This window comes from Rhipicephalus sanguineus, chromosome 1 (assembly GCF_013339695.2).
Source record: "Rhipicephalus sanguineus isolate Rsan-2018 chromosome 1, BIME_Rsan_1.4, whole genome shotgun sequence".
Lineage (NCBI taxonomy): Eukaryota > Metazoa > Arthropoda > Arachnida > Ixodida > Ixodidae > Rhipicephalus > Rhipicephalus sanguineus.
In genome coordinates this window covers 189,764,438-189,781,473 of record NC_051176.1, presented here as the reverse complement: position 1 = coordinate 189,781,473, position 17,036 = coordinate 189,764,438, and the positions used below count along the sequence as shown (strand labels likewise).

Below are 17,036 nucleotides of genomic sequence, written 5' to 3'. Positions count from 1 at the left end.
ATTGGCAAATAGTATGCTATCCCTTGTGTGATGCCAAACAGCAGGCGCTAGCAGCTCCAAAGAGAGCAAGTACAGACCTCTGTATGAAAAGAGGGCACTCGAGAAAATGGCAACTTCGTGCTCTGCTTCAAAACACTCCTTGCTATGCACGACTGCAAGATTTGGCTGAGCTGTTCAGAGCAGTGTCTGCTTTCAACAGGATGCCTTTTTTCACTAAGCCCAAGGAGTGGTTCATGACCCTTTTAATTATATCAATAGTATGTGCAACTGCTCAAGATAACTACGTTCTGTAACTACAAATCTGGTTACTAAAGGTGATGTTTGCTCTGATGTAACTGTGTCAGCCAACGTTACATCGATGTGACACAAACTAAAAATGGTGGAAAAAAAGTATGTGCATTACTTGGCCCTAAATTAATGTGCTTCATTTCATGAACACTGTACATGCTACATTCCCAAAACTTCAGATCACCATGCTTTAATGGACCTACCGGCAAATTCAGCTATGAATGCCTGTATGCCCACAGAAGTCAAGTGAAATTTCATTACACTAAAGTTGTAATTAAATGTTATTGCTGTGTACAGTTACTTCATAAGCCTAACAATCAAGACACTCCTAAAACTGATCTGCATTACATAAAGTGTAAATAAGGTATTGCTACCCCTAGTCAACTTTGCATCACTTATCCTACCTGATGCTTAGACTTTCCCTCCTTAGAGACAAAGTCTTCCTTATTGACAATGTCTGCCAGTAGTACAGCGGCATCATCCAAGCGGCCAATGCGAGTCAAGTATTCGACGAATTCTTCAGCATTCTCAGGGCAGAGCTAAAGTGAAGAAATAAATAAATTATAGAGATTTATTTTGCTATCACAACATCCCTACAAACACCAAAGCGTATGCTGCCATGTCTATAAGTACTGCCAAGGTATCAAAGCAGCAGTGGTGACTGAAGGTGGAAAAATAAATACAAGGGTTATTGGGGCCCTCAAACATGACAACTTGAGGAAAAAAATGCTAGTTTCTTCTCGTTTATTTAAGAAACCAGTTTTTAATGTAAAGCATTCTTCACCCCATAACAGGAACTTTGAACTAAGTAGGTGGGCTCCCAACTACTGCTTTTTAACTATTTAATTAAAAAGTAATGTGTGTCCGCTGGCGAGATTAAGCATCAGTCTACCAGCTTAACAGACGGATGCTCCATTAGGTCCTAGTTGCATGCACACTTCTGTTGTGCCAACACTACATAGCTCTTAGAGGCAATTGTAATGTGCCTCTCATCAGTAATCATGTGTACATGCACTAGTTTCCATTAAGCCAAAGTTACAGGAATAGCTTAAAAAAATACATGGATAGACAAGGAAGAGTGCTAAGGGACACAATGCAAGGAAAATGAATCAATTTGTAAAGAAGAGCAAGAAACCTCTTCGACAAAGTGAAAAAAATCATAGGAGTTTTCCAACTCAAATTCAATGCAGTCACTAACACATAAGGCAAGGGTCCCACAATCGAGAAAGACAATGAAGAAAATATGGACACAATACACTAAAAATCTGTTGAAGAAAAATGAAATTAAGGCTATGCTAGACTTCGAGTTGAACTAGGACCAACAGTTTTGGAATATGCATTAAGGTAATCTAGCAACCACCCAATGGTAAAGCAAGTGGGCCAGACAATGTCTCTAGAGAACTCGTCAGGGCACTCGGACCAGAATCAATTGAGGTCATCACTAAACAATGTCAACAAATTTGGAGGACAGCAGAATGGCCAACAGATCAAAAAATATCCCTCTTTATCCTACTGCCATTTATCCCACTACATCAAACCTCGATATAACGAACACGGATATGACGAAGTAAATGAAGAATACTGTTGTCATAGATTCAGTGTTACAAATAAACGTTTATAAAGAATTTTTGGATATAACGAAGTTATTTTTGTGGCAGATGTGACTTTGTTATAATGAGGTTTCAGTGTACTTATCAACAACAGTCAACCTCATCACTGTCTTTCATGTGTGTCACGCTACATAGCAACAAGTTGCTTATGAAAGTGACAACATGCCAGATTCTCTTATTGTTTTCTCACATCAGCTAGCATTATGAGGCCCTCTTTTTGACTGCACCACCATAGCAACAAGTCCGCATTCCCCAGTTATTTTCCTTGCAACAACTGTCACCACAAAAATGCAGTGCACCACTGCAATGCCTTCAGGATCAGCCAAGGCTGAAACAAAACAGGTTGTAACACTTCTTTGCCAGAGTACAAAAAACTAGTCACCACACACACTCACACTACAAACAAAACTCCTTACACAAACATGTTAGCCCATCTGGCCCACGTTAACCCACATTGAGGAAAAAAAACTTAAAAATGTCAAATAGGCAGCTGGTTGTAAAATACATAACATAACATCAGTTTCGACATGATATGGCATCTACACTTTCATTCACAGAGATAGGTCAGGTACTGTGACCTCAACATGTATAAAACACTGAATTAAAACATGATAATATTCACAATTGAAATTCTAAACAAAATAAATAAAGAATGTCAACCATAACATTACCTATTATCACTGAATATGTATAAGGCAACAATGTATGAATGTGGTGCTAAACCCCTGATTGGTTTTATAAAAGCCTAATTTATCCATGCTAAGCCTTCCCAAAAGAATTTTGATAAGTGCAACTCATATCAAGGCTCTCTAGTTTGCCACTTCAAAGATATGAAGCCCACACTGCTGCATTAGGTTAAGAAATTTCTTAATGCAATGAAGTGGCAAAAGGGTAATATCCAACTGGACAACATGTTCACAGAGATAGTGAGAGCCCATAAAACTGTAAGTACCTTGAGGTAGCGGCGATAAACACGAAGAGCTGTTTCAGGAATGTCGTGCATGTTGACAAACTCCAAATAAAGTGGCCATATGCGATGATGCTGAGTGATCGGCAAAGCCCGGAGGGCCCTGTCAAATACTCGTCGAGTGCGTGTAATCCTCTGCTGAATGGTGAGAAATTTGCAGTAATCCATCCATATTCGGGGCATCTGCCATAATAGTAAGGCCACGTGTTAATATTCAGTAACATACAAACTTAACATAAAATTGTTACATTAATATGCGTAAAGAAACAAAACTTGCTTAAGCCAACAGCATGTGAAGGAAGAACTTAGGCAAAAGAGAGAATAAAAGTATGTCTAATGAAGCAGCCGAAACTTGTACTTTACTTTAAAATATATATATTACACTTCCATAAGCATAGCGCCAGAAAATGTACAAAAGATACCACTAAAATTTGGGGCACTGTTGTTGTAATTTATTAATGCCACTAATCATTGATGAATGGATGGATGAATAAACTTTATTTCAGTCCCTCGGAACGCGCCCTAGCACGTCGCGGGCCGCTCCCACGTCGGAACAGAAAGACCAAGTCTCTCTGCTGCGTCGCGGGCCTGTTGGACTGCCCATAGTTGTGCTTGTAAGAATAAAATGACTAGCATTGTAACCTAAACAGGAACTAGCATACAACATTTAGAAAAGGAGAGAACAGAGAAATATTAAACATTTCCATGGACATTAATATTTTTTAACACAGTCTACTCCATGAAAGCAAAACAAACTATGTACATGGAGCGAGTAAATCAAATACGTCAACATTCCCGCAGTGAAAAAAATACACACTGTTTGCTGTAAGGCACTCAAATTTCTGAATAAATACTGCTGCCCCCCCCCCCCCCTTTCTCCCCCAGTGAAACTTTTTAATCAATATAAATATGAAAAAATAACCACTGAATGTTCAATGTTCTCTTATTTCATAACAAAGAATTAAGGTTGCACGCTGTGCATTCTGTAAAACAAAATATTTATTTACATTATTTTATATGTGTAATAGCATTTAGTAGGAGCTAGTAAGCATAAAGTAACTAAAAAATGACCATAGCTGGTACACTTTGACAACTACAATTACAAACAAGATTGCAGGCTGTATAAAGGTGAGGCACCCCTTTTTTGCACCCTTATTCAATTACTCAAGCTTCACAAAAGTTATCATCCACATGTTCACTCTACTAAGGGGAACTGGTGTCTCCGCACAATAACTGCAACTCTACAGCAGCAGAATTACTTAGCAAAGTCATCATTACATGCATCAGTCTCTATTTGTAGACTCCAATAAGTGTTATCTAATATATTATAACAAAAACATATAGTTAACACTATCACCCCACATGGCAAATACTTAAATCAAATAGTAAAGACTATTTATTCATATTTAAAAGTACTGAATATTAGCCCACTTTTAATCTATACATTATTTTGAACTGAACTCACTACAACAACACTGAAACTAAAACCACGATAGTGAACACACAGATATCATAAAAACCTAGACTAAGAATTCTCTAAGATACAAACAGAGCAGCAGGTGTCCTCACACCTTCACAAAAACTTGCAGAAAATTTTTGCAAAAGGCCAAACAGCATAGGCTGTTAGCAGCTGGCAACTTTAGCAGCTGCGGGCAGGAGGACATTACCAGTGATGCATGTTGCTATGCCTCAAGGTAACCATGTAACATTTGCACCAAAACTGTAACTGTATAGGAGACGCGTGTCAAACATTATGGTTACAAAATGGCTACAAATGTAATCATAACAGTAATATTCACACATTTCATTAGTAGTTCAGATGCATCAGCGTTTATAAAGAACTGCTGGGCAACACACGGCGACCATGCAGGACATGACGAAACGATTGCAACATCATGTACTAAGCCACATGCATCAGTGTTTATAAAGAACTACTGGGCAAATCATGGCTACCCTGCAGGACATGACAGAATAATTGTGACGTCATGTACTTAGTCACAACAGTGCAAGAAGATACCATGCAGATGCTACCGTACTTCAAGAACACATGATCCACAAATTTCCCACTGGGAAGTTCGTGGATAATGCATGTGCAGCAGCAAATTAGGTCCTGGACTGAGGGCTCCACCTTCTCGGACTACATAAGCAAAAACAACAACGGTTTCTACTACGGCTATCTACAAACTTTTACTTAAACTTTAATAATGGGATTTTGGTTTGGTTTATGGTGTTTAACATCCCAAAGTGACTCAGGCTATGAGAGGTGCTGTAGTGGAGATCTCTAGATAACTTATTTCGACCACCTGGGGTTTTTTAACATTCACTGAAATCGCACAGTACATGGGCCTTTAGCACTTTGCCTCCATATAAATGAGACCACAGCCGCATTCAAACCCATGTCTTTCGGGTCAGCAGATGAGCACCATAACCACTAGGCTACCGCAGTGGCTATGGAATTTTGATCACTACCCAAGGTTCTTCAGATATGTATTTATAGGTAAGTACACAAGCGTTCTTGCATTTTGCTCCCATGACCAGGAAGTGAACTATGACCTCATGTTTAGCTGTGTAACACTAAACCACTGGTGCAGGCATATGTGAACTTGTCAACAAAATATTGTGTCCTCAGTATTGAAATGCGGACAGTTTCTACAGCACTTCCAACATTACTCATGCACCACTCACTGCACAATTTGCAGCAACAATTTTAGCCATCACTCCAGCCAAGCAACCAACACAAGTTGTTTAACACTTTCATGGAAGACCACTGTGAGAGAACACTTACAATAAAGCCTAAGGGTATAAAGCCTAAGGGCACATGTTGCGATTTCCATACGGTTTTTCATGCGGCAAGCACAAATGTATATCAGTTTAACATAAGAGATTACCAAACACATCAGAGCCAAAAGGCCTTTATAGCAGACCTCAAAAATCCTTCGCTATATATGTAACTGTAAAAATTCATAAACCACTCTGCTCACATCTCAGAATGTTAAGCATGTTCAACCACAAACAAAAAACATAATTTAATGGGTGAATTCAAGAGTTACCTTGTGAAATGTAATTGAAAGAGCTAAGTGTCTTCTGCACAGTGGAATAAACAAGACATGCAAAGACCACATAAAGAAGATGGTACAGAAAAGAGCATTACTTCAACTAAGTTACATTTCTACTGGATATTTGTCGCAACAGAATGTGCCACTGCAGTCAACCTTACGACAATGAGGCTCACGGTATGCTCTGCAGCAAAAAACCAGCTGCGACACAAAGTAAAGCTATAGAATAAATCCCAAATGCCCTATCGCCTCCCTTCCCAATATTCTTGGTACATCTGCAGGCTCTAAAACTCTGTTGCACTCATCTGCTTTTGCCTGTTTTAACGATATTGTCGGTAATTACTTCGGAGCAGACCATCCACGTGCTATCATTGACCAGCACACCTTACGCATGTTCAGTGGTGGCGATGCTATGCGACTTTGTTATAAAGCAACAAATCAGTTGTGGACAATCTCTGAATTACTTCACTGTACAGGCAAAGTCGCTTCATTGGTCTTAGCTGCAAAGGCACTTACAATACGTGTAAAAGGTAGTCCCATTCAGCTGGGATATACAAAACGTTTCGTTTTACATGTCATTTAGATGCATATGCGCCAACTGTAGCAGTATTCTACTGTATGGAGAGAGTGAGAAAATAGTCAAATTGTCCGAATCATAGTAAGGTTCTGGAATTCCGAGGTGAAACCCACAATGTAGAACAGCGTCACAATTGCAAAAAGAAATTATTTAAAATCAAGACGCCATAGAAACCAGCATGATTCATGAATATGGTGACACAATCGAAGCCACATGTATGCAACACTCACCTTATGCATGAAAACCAACGATCGCTCGAATGCACTGTTGACATCCTCATACTCTGGGTCAGTTATGCAGAGATCCCTGACTTGCTGTCTTCTTAATTTCAAATAGTTGTACCAAAGCTTGTAGCTGTAGGGAGTTTTGAAGGCAGTATTATAAAACTTCGTAAAACATGCTCCCGGTGAAAGTCATAGCTTGCATGGCACAACTTCAAAGCGCTAAAAAACAGAGACAGACGAAAAAGAGTTGACACGACGAGCGCTCGTCGTGTCCACTCCTTTTCGTCTGTCCCTGTTTTTTAGCGCTTTGAAGTTGTGCCATGATGTCTTACAAACTCGCCCGAGCTTCCGTGCTTCATAGTTTGCGTAAATAAGAAAGCAACGGGTAACGAGAACTATGCCAGACCTGCCGGGAAGTTCTCGTAAAGCTCTTTCGCAGATCAAGTTGATAACATGCTTTGGTTGGTCTTTCTTGTAGTCAATGTAGCGTATCCAGTGCTTCACGGAGAAAGGGTTCCGAATGATCTCTTCCTCGTACGGGAGATCGTCTTCCTCCTGAAATACACAGCAAGGTTACGAAACACCAAGTATTACAAACTGAAAATGAAATAACGTCTGCTGAAGTTGACTTACAAATACGATATCCTTGGTGCTTTTCATTGTTTGCTGGTGGTTTCTGTCACTTGCATGCTGGCTTCAAGCATGGATATGATGACTACACCAACACTGAACAGCACGACACGGAAAAACAGAAAATCACAATCCAAAAACAGCACAGTTTTACGTAAGTTCAATTTACGCTGCAGCTACGCGGAACGCGCCATTAATGCGCTTCATGTGCGTTTGTATTCAATGCCGGTTCCCGCTAGTTTCAGCCAAAACATACAACACCTCAACTTTCCGCACCTAAATGTCCAAGTTTAAAGTTATTTTTACCAAAATACATCACAAAATTTATTATAAATAAATAGGCATTAACATGCATGATGAAAACTATTTTGTTTTTTGTCACAGCGAATTTTTTTTTTGTCGTTAGTGCCTGGTTAGTGCTGCCCTCTTTCATTGGTGCTTCCACTACCAGAAGGAGCTTCGTTCGTTGAGTCCTTTTTCGATCCTCGCCATCGCAGCTTCAGGTATGTGTGTTGCTGTTCACAGGCAATCCGCATTAATCGTAGCATATCTGTCTGTAAGTTGAGTGTGCATCTGCTCTTCTATTAAATACGAACTTTAAGGTATCTACTGTATGGCGATTTTGTGGCCGACGCTCTATTTTTCACGTAACGAGAATCAGTAAATCGGCGCTTCGTGTGCCTCTTGCTTTTGTGTCACATTTGAAGTTGTCTACGGATCGCCTTATTTGCACAATCATTAGACTCTTTGTGAACAGCTTTCTACTAAGCAGTACGATATATATGCATACTTCTTTTTTTGTCCCAGGACCATGGCTCCACGCAAAGGGAAGCAGAAGGAAGAACAGCCAATCGTCTCTCTGGGGCCGCAAGCCATCGGAAATGAAAATGTTTTTGGCGTGGCACATATATACGCCAGTTTTAACGACACCTTCGTGCATGTCACCGATCTCTCTGGCAGGTGAGTGACCGATCATGTCCGAAGAGATTGAGTCTATGAAATGGGGGGTGCATGTATCTGCACTGCCAAGAGCCCGGCGCCGCATGGGTAGGTTCTCTACCCGACCTTCACATGGTCGCCGGGTGTCATGACGGTGCTACAGCAGCAACAGGAAAGCTCGTCTGCTCCGTTGTGCTCAAGATGAAGCCTCTGGGGTCCTCGCTGCTTTCCGACACGCTGTCCTAGCTAGGTTCGCTAACCACGTGCGCCTTAGTGTAGCTAGTAATGTAACAACAGGCGTTTTGTACTTTTATATCTGGCGTGCAAACGTTATCGGGCTGTTTTGCCTTGATTGCAATCATCGCCCATACGGCGCCTCGTGATGCTAGCAGGCACTACATTTTGTGTGCACGCTTTGCATGCTCGGTTTGCCGTTCACTGTCTTTGCTGGTTGACATCACTGCTTATATGGGCCTCTTTGGCAGTATCTAACCCTTGTCCAGATATACTCGTCCCTGTATAATGCTTTACCTGGTGTGCACGTTCATATTTCTGCGTAGAGGCATTCATTCAGGTTTTGACTTTAACATTTTGCAGCAGACAGAGGGCATGGCGTTTCTTGCATTAAACATTGTGATGTTCTCAGTGCAAAATTACCCAAGCACTAGTAGGGCCTTACGTGTGACTTGTGTAATTTCGCACTGCAAATTCACTAAATTGTGACTGCTTAGTCATGTAAATTGTTTCATCTGTCACTTCAACTTTTTTGGCAAATAGATGTTCCACATATTTCAAGTAAGCTTTTCCATGGGGCATATATTGTACATAGGAATATATTGCTTTGTCAGGTGGGACATGCCAGCAGAATTACTTTTGTAGGGTCTTCACATGAATGTGACATGCGGTACATTGCATTCCTAGCATGTCACATCGATGAATACTGCGGTAATGCACTAGAAGAGGGTAGATCAAGGCTGGTAAGTAGATTCGTGTGGGGCAATGCACGAGTCCACATGTGGAAAATTTGCAATTGTATGTTGAACATTTGTGAGTGAGTTCATGTCACGCTCAGTTTTGCTCACAAAAGTTCAACATAGCAATAACTTGCGTTCAAGTTAGTTTAAAACGTCCATCTTTGTTTGATGACGGAGTGCACTCCTGCCAGAAATGGCCGGGTGCACGACGATGTTCTTTCTAGGGAACGATGCTGGCTCACTTAGATCCCTAGATCTAAGGATTGGTGCTGGCTCAGCTGTTGTAAGCGCAGTAACGCGTATGGAGTTTATTAAGGCGGTAATGAACTGTTACACTGTGAAACATCGTAGCAAATTGGGCTACTGGAACATACTCATGACGGCCAGTGCAAACGAGACAAGAAAGTATGACACATGCACTGTCTATCAGTTGAACCTGTGTCACGTACTCTCTTGTCTTGTTTGCGCCGGCCGTCATGAGCGAACTGAGACTGTTGCAGAAGACTTAACGCCTTTGGCGTAGCGACATTGGCATGCAGAAAATCCAAAATAAACCCAATTCTACATTCCCTTACTAATATTATTCGATACAGCACATTTAACACGCCGTATAATTGCATGCCTTTGTTTGGATTGAATTTGAAAGTAACGACCGTGTAGGAAAGTTTCAACGCACTTTTTGGTCTCACATCAAGCCGATGATGATGTTCTCCTGACTACATAATTTGAATAAAATCCGTTATGTCGATCACACATGCACTGCACATATACAACCACTAAAATAACGCACAGTGCTTCAAGCCGACAGCAAGACTCTCTTCTCACAGATGGTGTCGCATCATCGTGCACCCTAGAGTCACTGTATATGCTGCCTTTAGGTAGCACAGTTGCGCATAGGTCCGGCTAGCAACCACAGCTATGCAGTGAAGTCGCACTTCGTTGTTGCAGGTGACATGCCTACCGTGTCGCTGTTTAATTTGTCTGGCCTGTCGAAGACCGGCGATAAACATTGGCTGTTGATGGCTAGTGTTAATTCAGTTCGCTGCAGCGGCGGCGTCGAGAAATAAAAAAATTGGCCCAAGCGGCAGCTTCTCCGCAATGCATGGTTGCTAGTGGCATTGGAAGACAGATGCTCAACCCTGCTACCTAAAGGTAGTATACACATAGCTTGCACCGACGTCACAGTGGCCGCCATCTTGGTGAACCAACTCGTTGAGGCGCAGGGGAACGCGGTGCCGAGCAAGAAGCCTTCAGATTAGTTCCTGTGCCACCTCCAATCCTTTGTGTTCCCCCTTGGCGCAGCTGGCGAACAGAAAGCGGGGGGGGGGGGGAGCACAAAAGAACGCGCTGCTGAAATGACACACTAATGAGATAAAAAGGTCATGTTGGTGAACCAGCGCAGAGAACCGGTCAGTGACGTCACGTGCAAGCCATGTATACAGTAACTCTAGTGCACCCAGCCATTTCTGGCGGGAGTGCATACAGTTCTCATTCCAGGTTATTGTGATATGATTTGCTTCGTAACTCTCAGTATAGGAAAAAAATGTTTCTCCTAACAGGACACATGAAATGTTACATTTTCAATTACTCATTTCATCAAAATAATTACAAACTTTCAAAGGGCACTGTCTTTCCTTAATTTACTACTTGCATGGGAAGACTGATGAGTGTCCTCTTTTTGGCTGCAGAGAAACTATTGCACGAGTGACTGGTGGCATGAAAGTGAAAGCGGATCGTGATGAGGCATCCCCCTATGCTGCCATGTTGGCCGCTCAGGATGTCGCTGAAAAGTGCAAGCAAGTGGGCATCACTGCTCTGCATATCAAACTGCGTGCTACAGGTGGAACCAGGTATGTTGTTTGCTGAATGGCTTTTGTCATTTAGTGAGGGACGAATAGCATTGTAATGTGAAGACGTATGTGCCAGTATTTTGGGGGGGGGGGGGGGGGGGGCAGATATGCTGCACTGTATTAGAGCTTGCTTCCTTCACCTTAAGGTAGCAGGTGTCAGACTAGTGCAACATCAACGTTGTCTTTTGGGCAATAACGACTGTTTACTTATTGACTCTCGTTGCCTGGAAGCCTACATTTAGTTTACTTAATTACTGCCATAGTCACATATATGCGGGCTTCTTTTCTTTCTATTGCTTTCCATTTTCCTGTACAGCCATACAAGGCGAGATATGTTGGAACCAGTGTTGCTATGACACCTTTAAAATATTTGCACTCAGTTTTTGAAACTGCGGGTTCACCACTTATATTAGCACTCTTCTGTATCATTGAACCTTCTATGAGTGCATAGAGGACCTCGAGATTATTGCTGATACTGTAAATAATGCAGGGTGTACTAAAAATTATGGCGTAGTGTATTAGTACACTATAGCACGCTTTGAGATTCTAATGACCAATTGAGACTCATCAGATGGTATTTAGTAATTAAAAGCTTTACTATTTCAGGCATGACCTACGTACCAGGCATAAAATATGAGCCCTCCATAGCTTGTGCAAATAACTTGGTTTCGCGTGTTTTTAAATTCCAGCAGCGGCTGTGCCAGCAACGCCACATTAAGTGCATTCATCATAAATGCTGGTTCTTTAACATGCTACGGAAAGTCAGGTGCTCTGTTGGCCAAAGTCCATAAATAGTGCTTGTGCTAAGCTTGTGCAGCAGCTTTGCCTGCAAAAAAAAGCTTCAGCGCTTGTGTAAGTAAGTAGTGGTTCTCATGGTATTCATGCTCCCATTTAGCCCAGGGAAGGAGGTCAGAAGTGCCACCAAGTCATTGGTTGCGGTTTTGTAGTTATGGAGTGCAGTATGTGACCCACATTTTACACCGAATCTGTTCAGTACGGGCAAATTTCAAGTTGGTAATATAATGTATACCAAGTTTTTAATATAAAACTGATATGCTCTTATATGTTGAAGATCAGAAAATGACAGAAAACTACAATTTGCTTTCGTACAATGGGAAATTTGCCCCGGCAATTACTTTTCTTGTGATCCAGTTTTTCTGGCTTCAAGACTCTTTGGGATGTGCTTCGATTGCGTGCCTATTCAAGGGCCAAGACCTTTAGCAAGTTCTATTTACGTGGAGTTGTTTTGACACATGCTGTCACGAAGTGCTCATTTGCGTGACTCACGAATGAATCTACGTGAACCAAATGGTGTGCTCGGTCATCATTGTGTGATGGCAATGACACTATATTTAACCCCTTGACACCAAGCTATTGCCAATGTGATTTCGTGCTTGATCCTGAGGTGCCGTAAATTTTTCGACTCATTTTATTGGAATGAAAGTGTGCATTGGTTTTTTTGTAATCTGCCTTCTTTGGAGCAGAACAGGTTGGTGCTGCAAGCCCATTCAGGCTGTCTGTACCAGTTTTTTTTTTTTTTTTTTCTTGGCAGGACGGAACGTCACTGCCTAGATTGTTAGTTTCCAACTATACAGCACCCAAATTATACAATGGTTTTACATATGCTCGGTCTTATAATCTGGGTTCCACTATGGTAGCAACTGTCTCGCTTTTCTCCCATATTTGCTCCTAACATTGATTACTACCATAATTGTTCGAAACAGTGTGGCACATAAATCAATGCTATTTTGGGGAATCTGGAAACTAAGTTTTTCATTTATAAACCAATAAGCTTTCTTTTTTCTCCTGGCAGGTGGCACCACATTAACATAGTCTTTGGACTGGAGAAGTTGCAGGTTTTTTTTTTTTTTTTTTTGTTTTTGTTTCTGTAAAATGACAGAAAAGTCAGATTCAGACTCCCTCTATGCAGAACTTCTTCAAAATCAATAGATGTAGCGACAAATCTGCCACGGCTGTTGATCCACGGCTGGACCCAAAGTCCACGGACATTGACTGATTTGAGCATCATGTGCTGCATAGTTACCGCAGCCGCCACGGGGTGGTGCGACATGCACGTGCTTGTGATCACACTGAAAGTAAGCCACGCGTTCGAAGAAAAGAAAGTGTTCAAGGTCATGACGCACACTGACTAACAGACCTGCTCCCTTCTCAACCCCTCCTGCATAGCTTTCAGTGCGCTCGCTGGTACTAAAGGAGAAAGTGCTTAAAGCATGCAACAAATCCTTGGTAACTCTGCTCATACTTAATGGATTCTAAAAAATTTTGCAGTAGTAGAATCGTAAGGCAATAAACTCCTTGAGTGAAGCCATTCGGTGACTACTTCGAAAAGTGTTGCAGGGCCTCTTGAAGTAGCAATGGTTGCTCATTTATGGTTTGAATAAATTGATGTCCTCCTTAGAGTATTTACATTCAAAGTGTCTTCATTCTATGTTTAGGACCAAAACGCCTGGGCCTGGAGCACAGTCTGCACTGAGAGCCCTGGCACGTTCAGACATGAAGATTGGGCGTATTGGTGAGTAGAGACTTGATAATATTGCTATTGGGAGCAACAAAAGTGTGTACTAATGGCGACAGCAAAATTACTATGGGACATTTCACTTCAGAATTCACAGATCAAGAAACGGGCAGCTGTGATTTGTGGTGGTAGCACATCTGGTTCTTATAGGTCCAAAAGGGCCAGAGATTGAGTGTACCTGCCCAAGTGTATAGGCAATTATGCATGACAAAATGTTATCTGCTTTGTCGAGTAAAACGAGGCTAAATGTGTAGCTTAAGTTCAGTTGTGCAGGCACAGTGTGACACTGGAAATGATTGACAAGGTGCATTGCTTACTTTTGCTTGCTTAATGTATGCCGTCCACATAACTTCAAGAGGTGGCAAACAGCACATGTGGATGGTTGAAGTGCATACACACCCTACGTTGCATGGAAATGGGAGATGCACGTACAGATCTGCACTGAGCTAGCACCATACGTAGAGAGGGCATGGGAAAATCGCGAATCAGTACTGCACCTTTTGAAACGAACGGCAAGGTTCAGAGCATGCCATTGCTGCACCGCTGTAATGAATGGCAGGGTGCAGCACCTCGTGAACTGGCTCAGCTGGTACAGGCAAATCGGACCCTGCAGTTTTTGTGTGAAGCAGCCCCATCATCGAACCTGGGTAGTTTTAACTGTCTGTGTATAGCAGAAATTGGGATGCCCCGGGCAATCTTGTTAAACTGCACGTGGTCACAAATTTGTGCTGTCATGAAGTTTTAAGATTTGCTTCAAATAACTCATAATAGCTTCATATGACTGTCAGAAACACCTGCAATGCCAGTACATGCAGAAATGTGCCCATTAATTGCTGGTGAGCTTGCTGCACCTAGTACAGTAGCCTCCATAAACAGAAATCTCTTGAATAGAACAACGGCCCCTGGTATGATCAGTTTCATGTCTGAATTTTGTACACCTGTTCATCTCTCGCTAAACAGAACTCCTGTTAAATGGAACATATTTTCCAGGTCCCTTTGGGTTCCATTCAATGAGAATATGCTGGAGTTCTTAAAGTGGAAAAGTCCTGATAAAAAAAATATGTCACGTAGTCTGTGCTCTATTTGGCTACATGATGGAGCCTGTGTTGACATTCTTTTTTGCCCTCTTGCAGAGGATGTGACACCCATTCCATCTGATGGCACTCGCAGGAAAGGTGGCCGCAGAGGAAGGCGTCTGTAATGTAAACAGGGGCACAGTAAAGATTTTTTTTCAGCTCCTGTATATTGTGTTTGTATTCTGTTTTAGCATTGAACCAGGGATATACTACTGCAGTGCCAATCGGACTTTTTCATGGTGCATGCGCCCTTCCCCTGGCAGATAAGTTAAAGCGTGTTATGGTCTCTGCACTTAGCTCAATCTTTGAGGCTTTCATTCTGGCGATCATAGTTGTCACAGACCACCAGGCAAAACTCTGCCCCCCCTACCACACCGGCAGAGGGCACCACAGGAACATTAAAAATTCGGCAGATCCCGTGCATTGTGGGAATCTGTTTCATACGAAGCAGTCAACAAGTACTGTGCTGTATTTAATGGCTTTGAGCCAAGCGTTATGAGGTGGATAGACGTGTTTTTGTAAGTGTAGTAGCTGTGTGCACATCGTGGCCTTACAAGGCACGTCGACAACACTGGCGTTTAAAGGGCAAGTTATGATGCGACATAACGTGGGCCCTCACGTTGGAGTACGTACGTCACTATTATCAAAACTAAGTGCACTTTATGATGCAATCATGTGAATATCATACGTAACTCATTAATATAGCTTGCTGAATCATAGGAATATAAATGTAATGTTCAATAGACTGCTATAAAAGTAGAGCCAACACTGGAACCACAGACGTTAATTTGATATGATGCCTGTATTGTAGGCGTACGTATGTAGTTTATTGCTTTCTAGTAAAATGAGAGCCAGCACCACAACCACAAGTGACTTTGTGCTGACATTACCCTTGCATAGGCTGTTTTTCCAAACCAGTTCATAGACCTGGCGTGGCTCTGTGGTAGACCTGAGTGCCTTGCAGAATGCTTGGGTTCGATTCCGGTAGGCGGCTACATAGACACGCTGTAAGTGCCAAAGGTTCGCTAAGAAATGTTTCGCATTTAAAAGCCCGCCATGTACAGCTGCAATTCAAACCCATGTTCAAACCTGGCCCTTTTGAGTAGGAAGCGGTCATTCTACCCCGCAACACTTCGGCGTAGCCGTGCGCAACTCTTCAACGACGACACCATTATACTATGAAACTCTATGGACGACACATTGCAGACTACCGATCACAGCGCCACAAGCGCATTGACCCTGTTTGGGCTTCACTTTTCGGAGCTCGTTCCGAGCACCCCCCCCCTATTCTGAGGAGAAATGGAATTTGCTGGAGTGGAAGGGGCGCTCGTCGAGTGAAGCCGGCTGTCGTCATCTTGCCTGAGGCAGAAAAGCGCGCTCCACGCCGTCGCGCGCTGGTGCTTGCGTGCGTTATTTCGCTGTGGGCATGTAAACACCAACGGTTTGACGATGGTTGCCTCTTGTGTCGCTTATGGATGTGCAAACAGGCTGAAGAAAGGTTGTGGCCTCACAATCTGCCCGTAAGTACGCGAAAACGTCTTCGATTGAGCCATTCCGCGCGCGTTACTGAGGGGTGCTAACTGACGCAGTGTGAGCGTGCGAGAAATAATAGCCGTGATATTTTTGACAGTGCACTTAGTTGGGCCAGTTGGTTCTGCATGTCGATGAGGTGGATGCGCTTGAAAGACGAGGACGAAGAAGAGACGGGACACACAGTGCGTAACTTACAACTTGTTTATTGGAAAAAAGGGGGTAGCGTCATTTATATACAGTTAAGCACGTGACACAGGGCCTGCGCGTTACACGTTACTGAGCACTCAAAAATGCTATCTCTTTCTAATGAAGCTATGCTGACACGATTCTGCGCGTTCTAAAATATATTTTGCTTCAACTACGAGCCTCGCCGATTGATTACGGTTGCGAGATATGACTGTGCACTGCTCAAATTTCGGGGTGCAGGAGCACTTTTGGCAGTGAGTTGCGAGATGACCGTTGTTACCGTTCCTGACATTATTGCTGTGTTCTCTTAGACGCTCGTTTAGGCAGCGCCCAGTTTGTCCTATATATACCTTTCCACATGAAAGTGGAATGTTGTACACAACACCCTTCTGGCACTGAACGAATTTAACCCTGTGTTTAACGTCGCAGATGAGAGGCGCACTGGAACAGGGCTCCGTCAATCTGCACAGTCTTGATAATTTCTGCGGAGCGGAAAATGCTACCTCAACACCCGCCTTCTGAGCAGCTTTCTTGAGATTGTGTGATATGCGATGAATGTATGGGATGACCGCTACTTTTTTGTTCCTGTT

At 42.5% G+C, this 17,036-nt stretch overlaps 2 protein-coding genes across 3 annotated transcripts in view; one reads left to right on the top strand and one right to left on the bottom strand.

The window, feature by feature from the left end:
- LOC119404154 (pre-mRNA-splicing factor syf1 homolog) overlaps positions 1-7,579 on the bottom strand; it is a 71,162-nt gene extending 63,583 nt beyond the window's left edge. The window contains exons 1-5 of the mRNA XM_037670748.2: positions 7,356-7,579; positions 7,129-7,277; positions 6,729-6,852; positions 2,851-3,048; positions 693-827 (exon numbers count right to left, since the gene is read on the bottom strand). Of these exons, the coding sequence (XP_037526676.1) occupies positions 693-827; positions 2,851-3,048; positions 6,729-6,852; positions 7,129-7,277; positions 7,356-7,382 (633 nt within the window). The 5' untranslated portion in view covers positions 7,383-7,579. The remainder of the gene's footprint in view (positions 1-692; positions 828-2,850; positions 3,049-6,728; positions 6,853-7,128; positions 7,278-7,355) is intronic.
- Positions 7,580-7,776: 197 nt separating this feature from the next.
- Positions 7,777-14,889, top strand: LOC119404129 (40S ribosomal protein S14). Of its 2 annotated transcripts, none has more exons than XM_037670740.2 (5): positions 7,777-7,855; positions 8,160-8,312; positions 10,954-11,115; positions 13,572-13,648; positions 14,785-14,889. In XM_037670740.2, exons 2-5 carry the CDS (start codon positions 8,164-8,166, stop codon positions 14,850-14,852), a joined length of 456 nt encoding a protein of 151 aa, XP_037526668.1. In that variant the 5' UTR covers positions 7,777-7,855; positions 8,160-8,163; the 3' UTR covers positions 14,853-14,889. The 2 variants fall into 2 exon arrangements, with proteins under 2 accessions (XP_037526668.1, XP_037526670.1); XM_037670742.2 differs by lacking the exon at positions 7,777-7,855 and adding an exon at positions 7,885-7,908.
- The last annotated feature ends 2,147 nt before the right edge of the window (positions 14,890-17,036 follow it).

Coding starts and splice junctions, on each gene's coding strand:
- LOC119404129 (XM_037670740.2), top strand. CDS start 8,164: ATGGCTCCACGCAAAGGGAAGCAGAAGGAAGAACAGCCAATCGTCTCT. Junction 11,116..13,571: donor CGTGCTACAGGTGGAACCAG/GTATGTTGTTTG, acceptor TTCTATGTTTAG/GACCAAAACGCCTGGGCCTG. Junction 13,649..14,784: donor CATGAAGATTGGGCGTATTG/GTGAGTAGAGAC, acceptor GCCCTCTTGCAG/AGGATGTGACACCCATTCCA.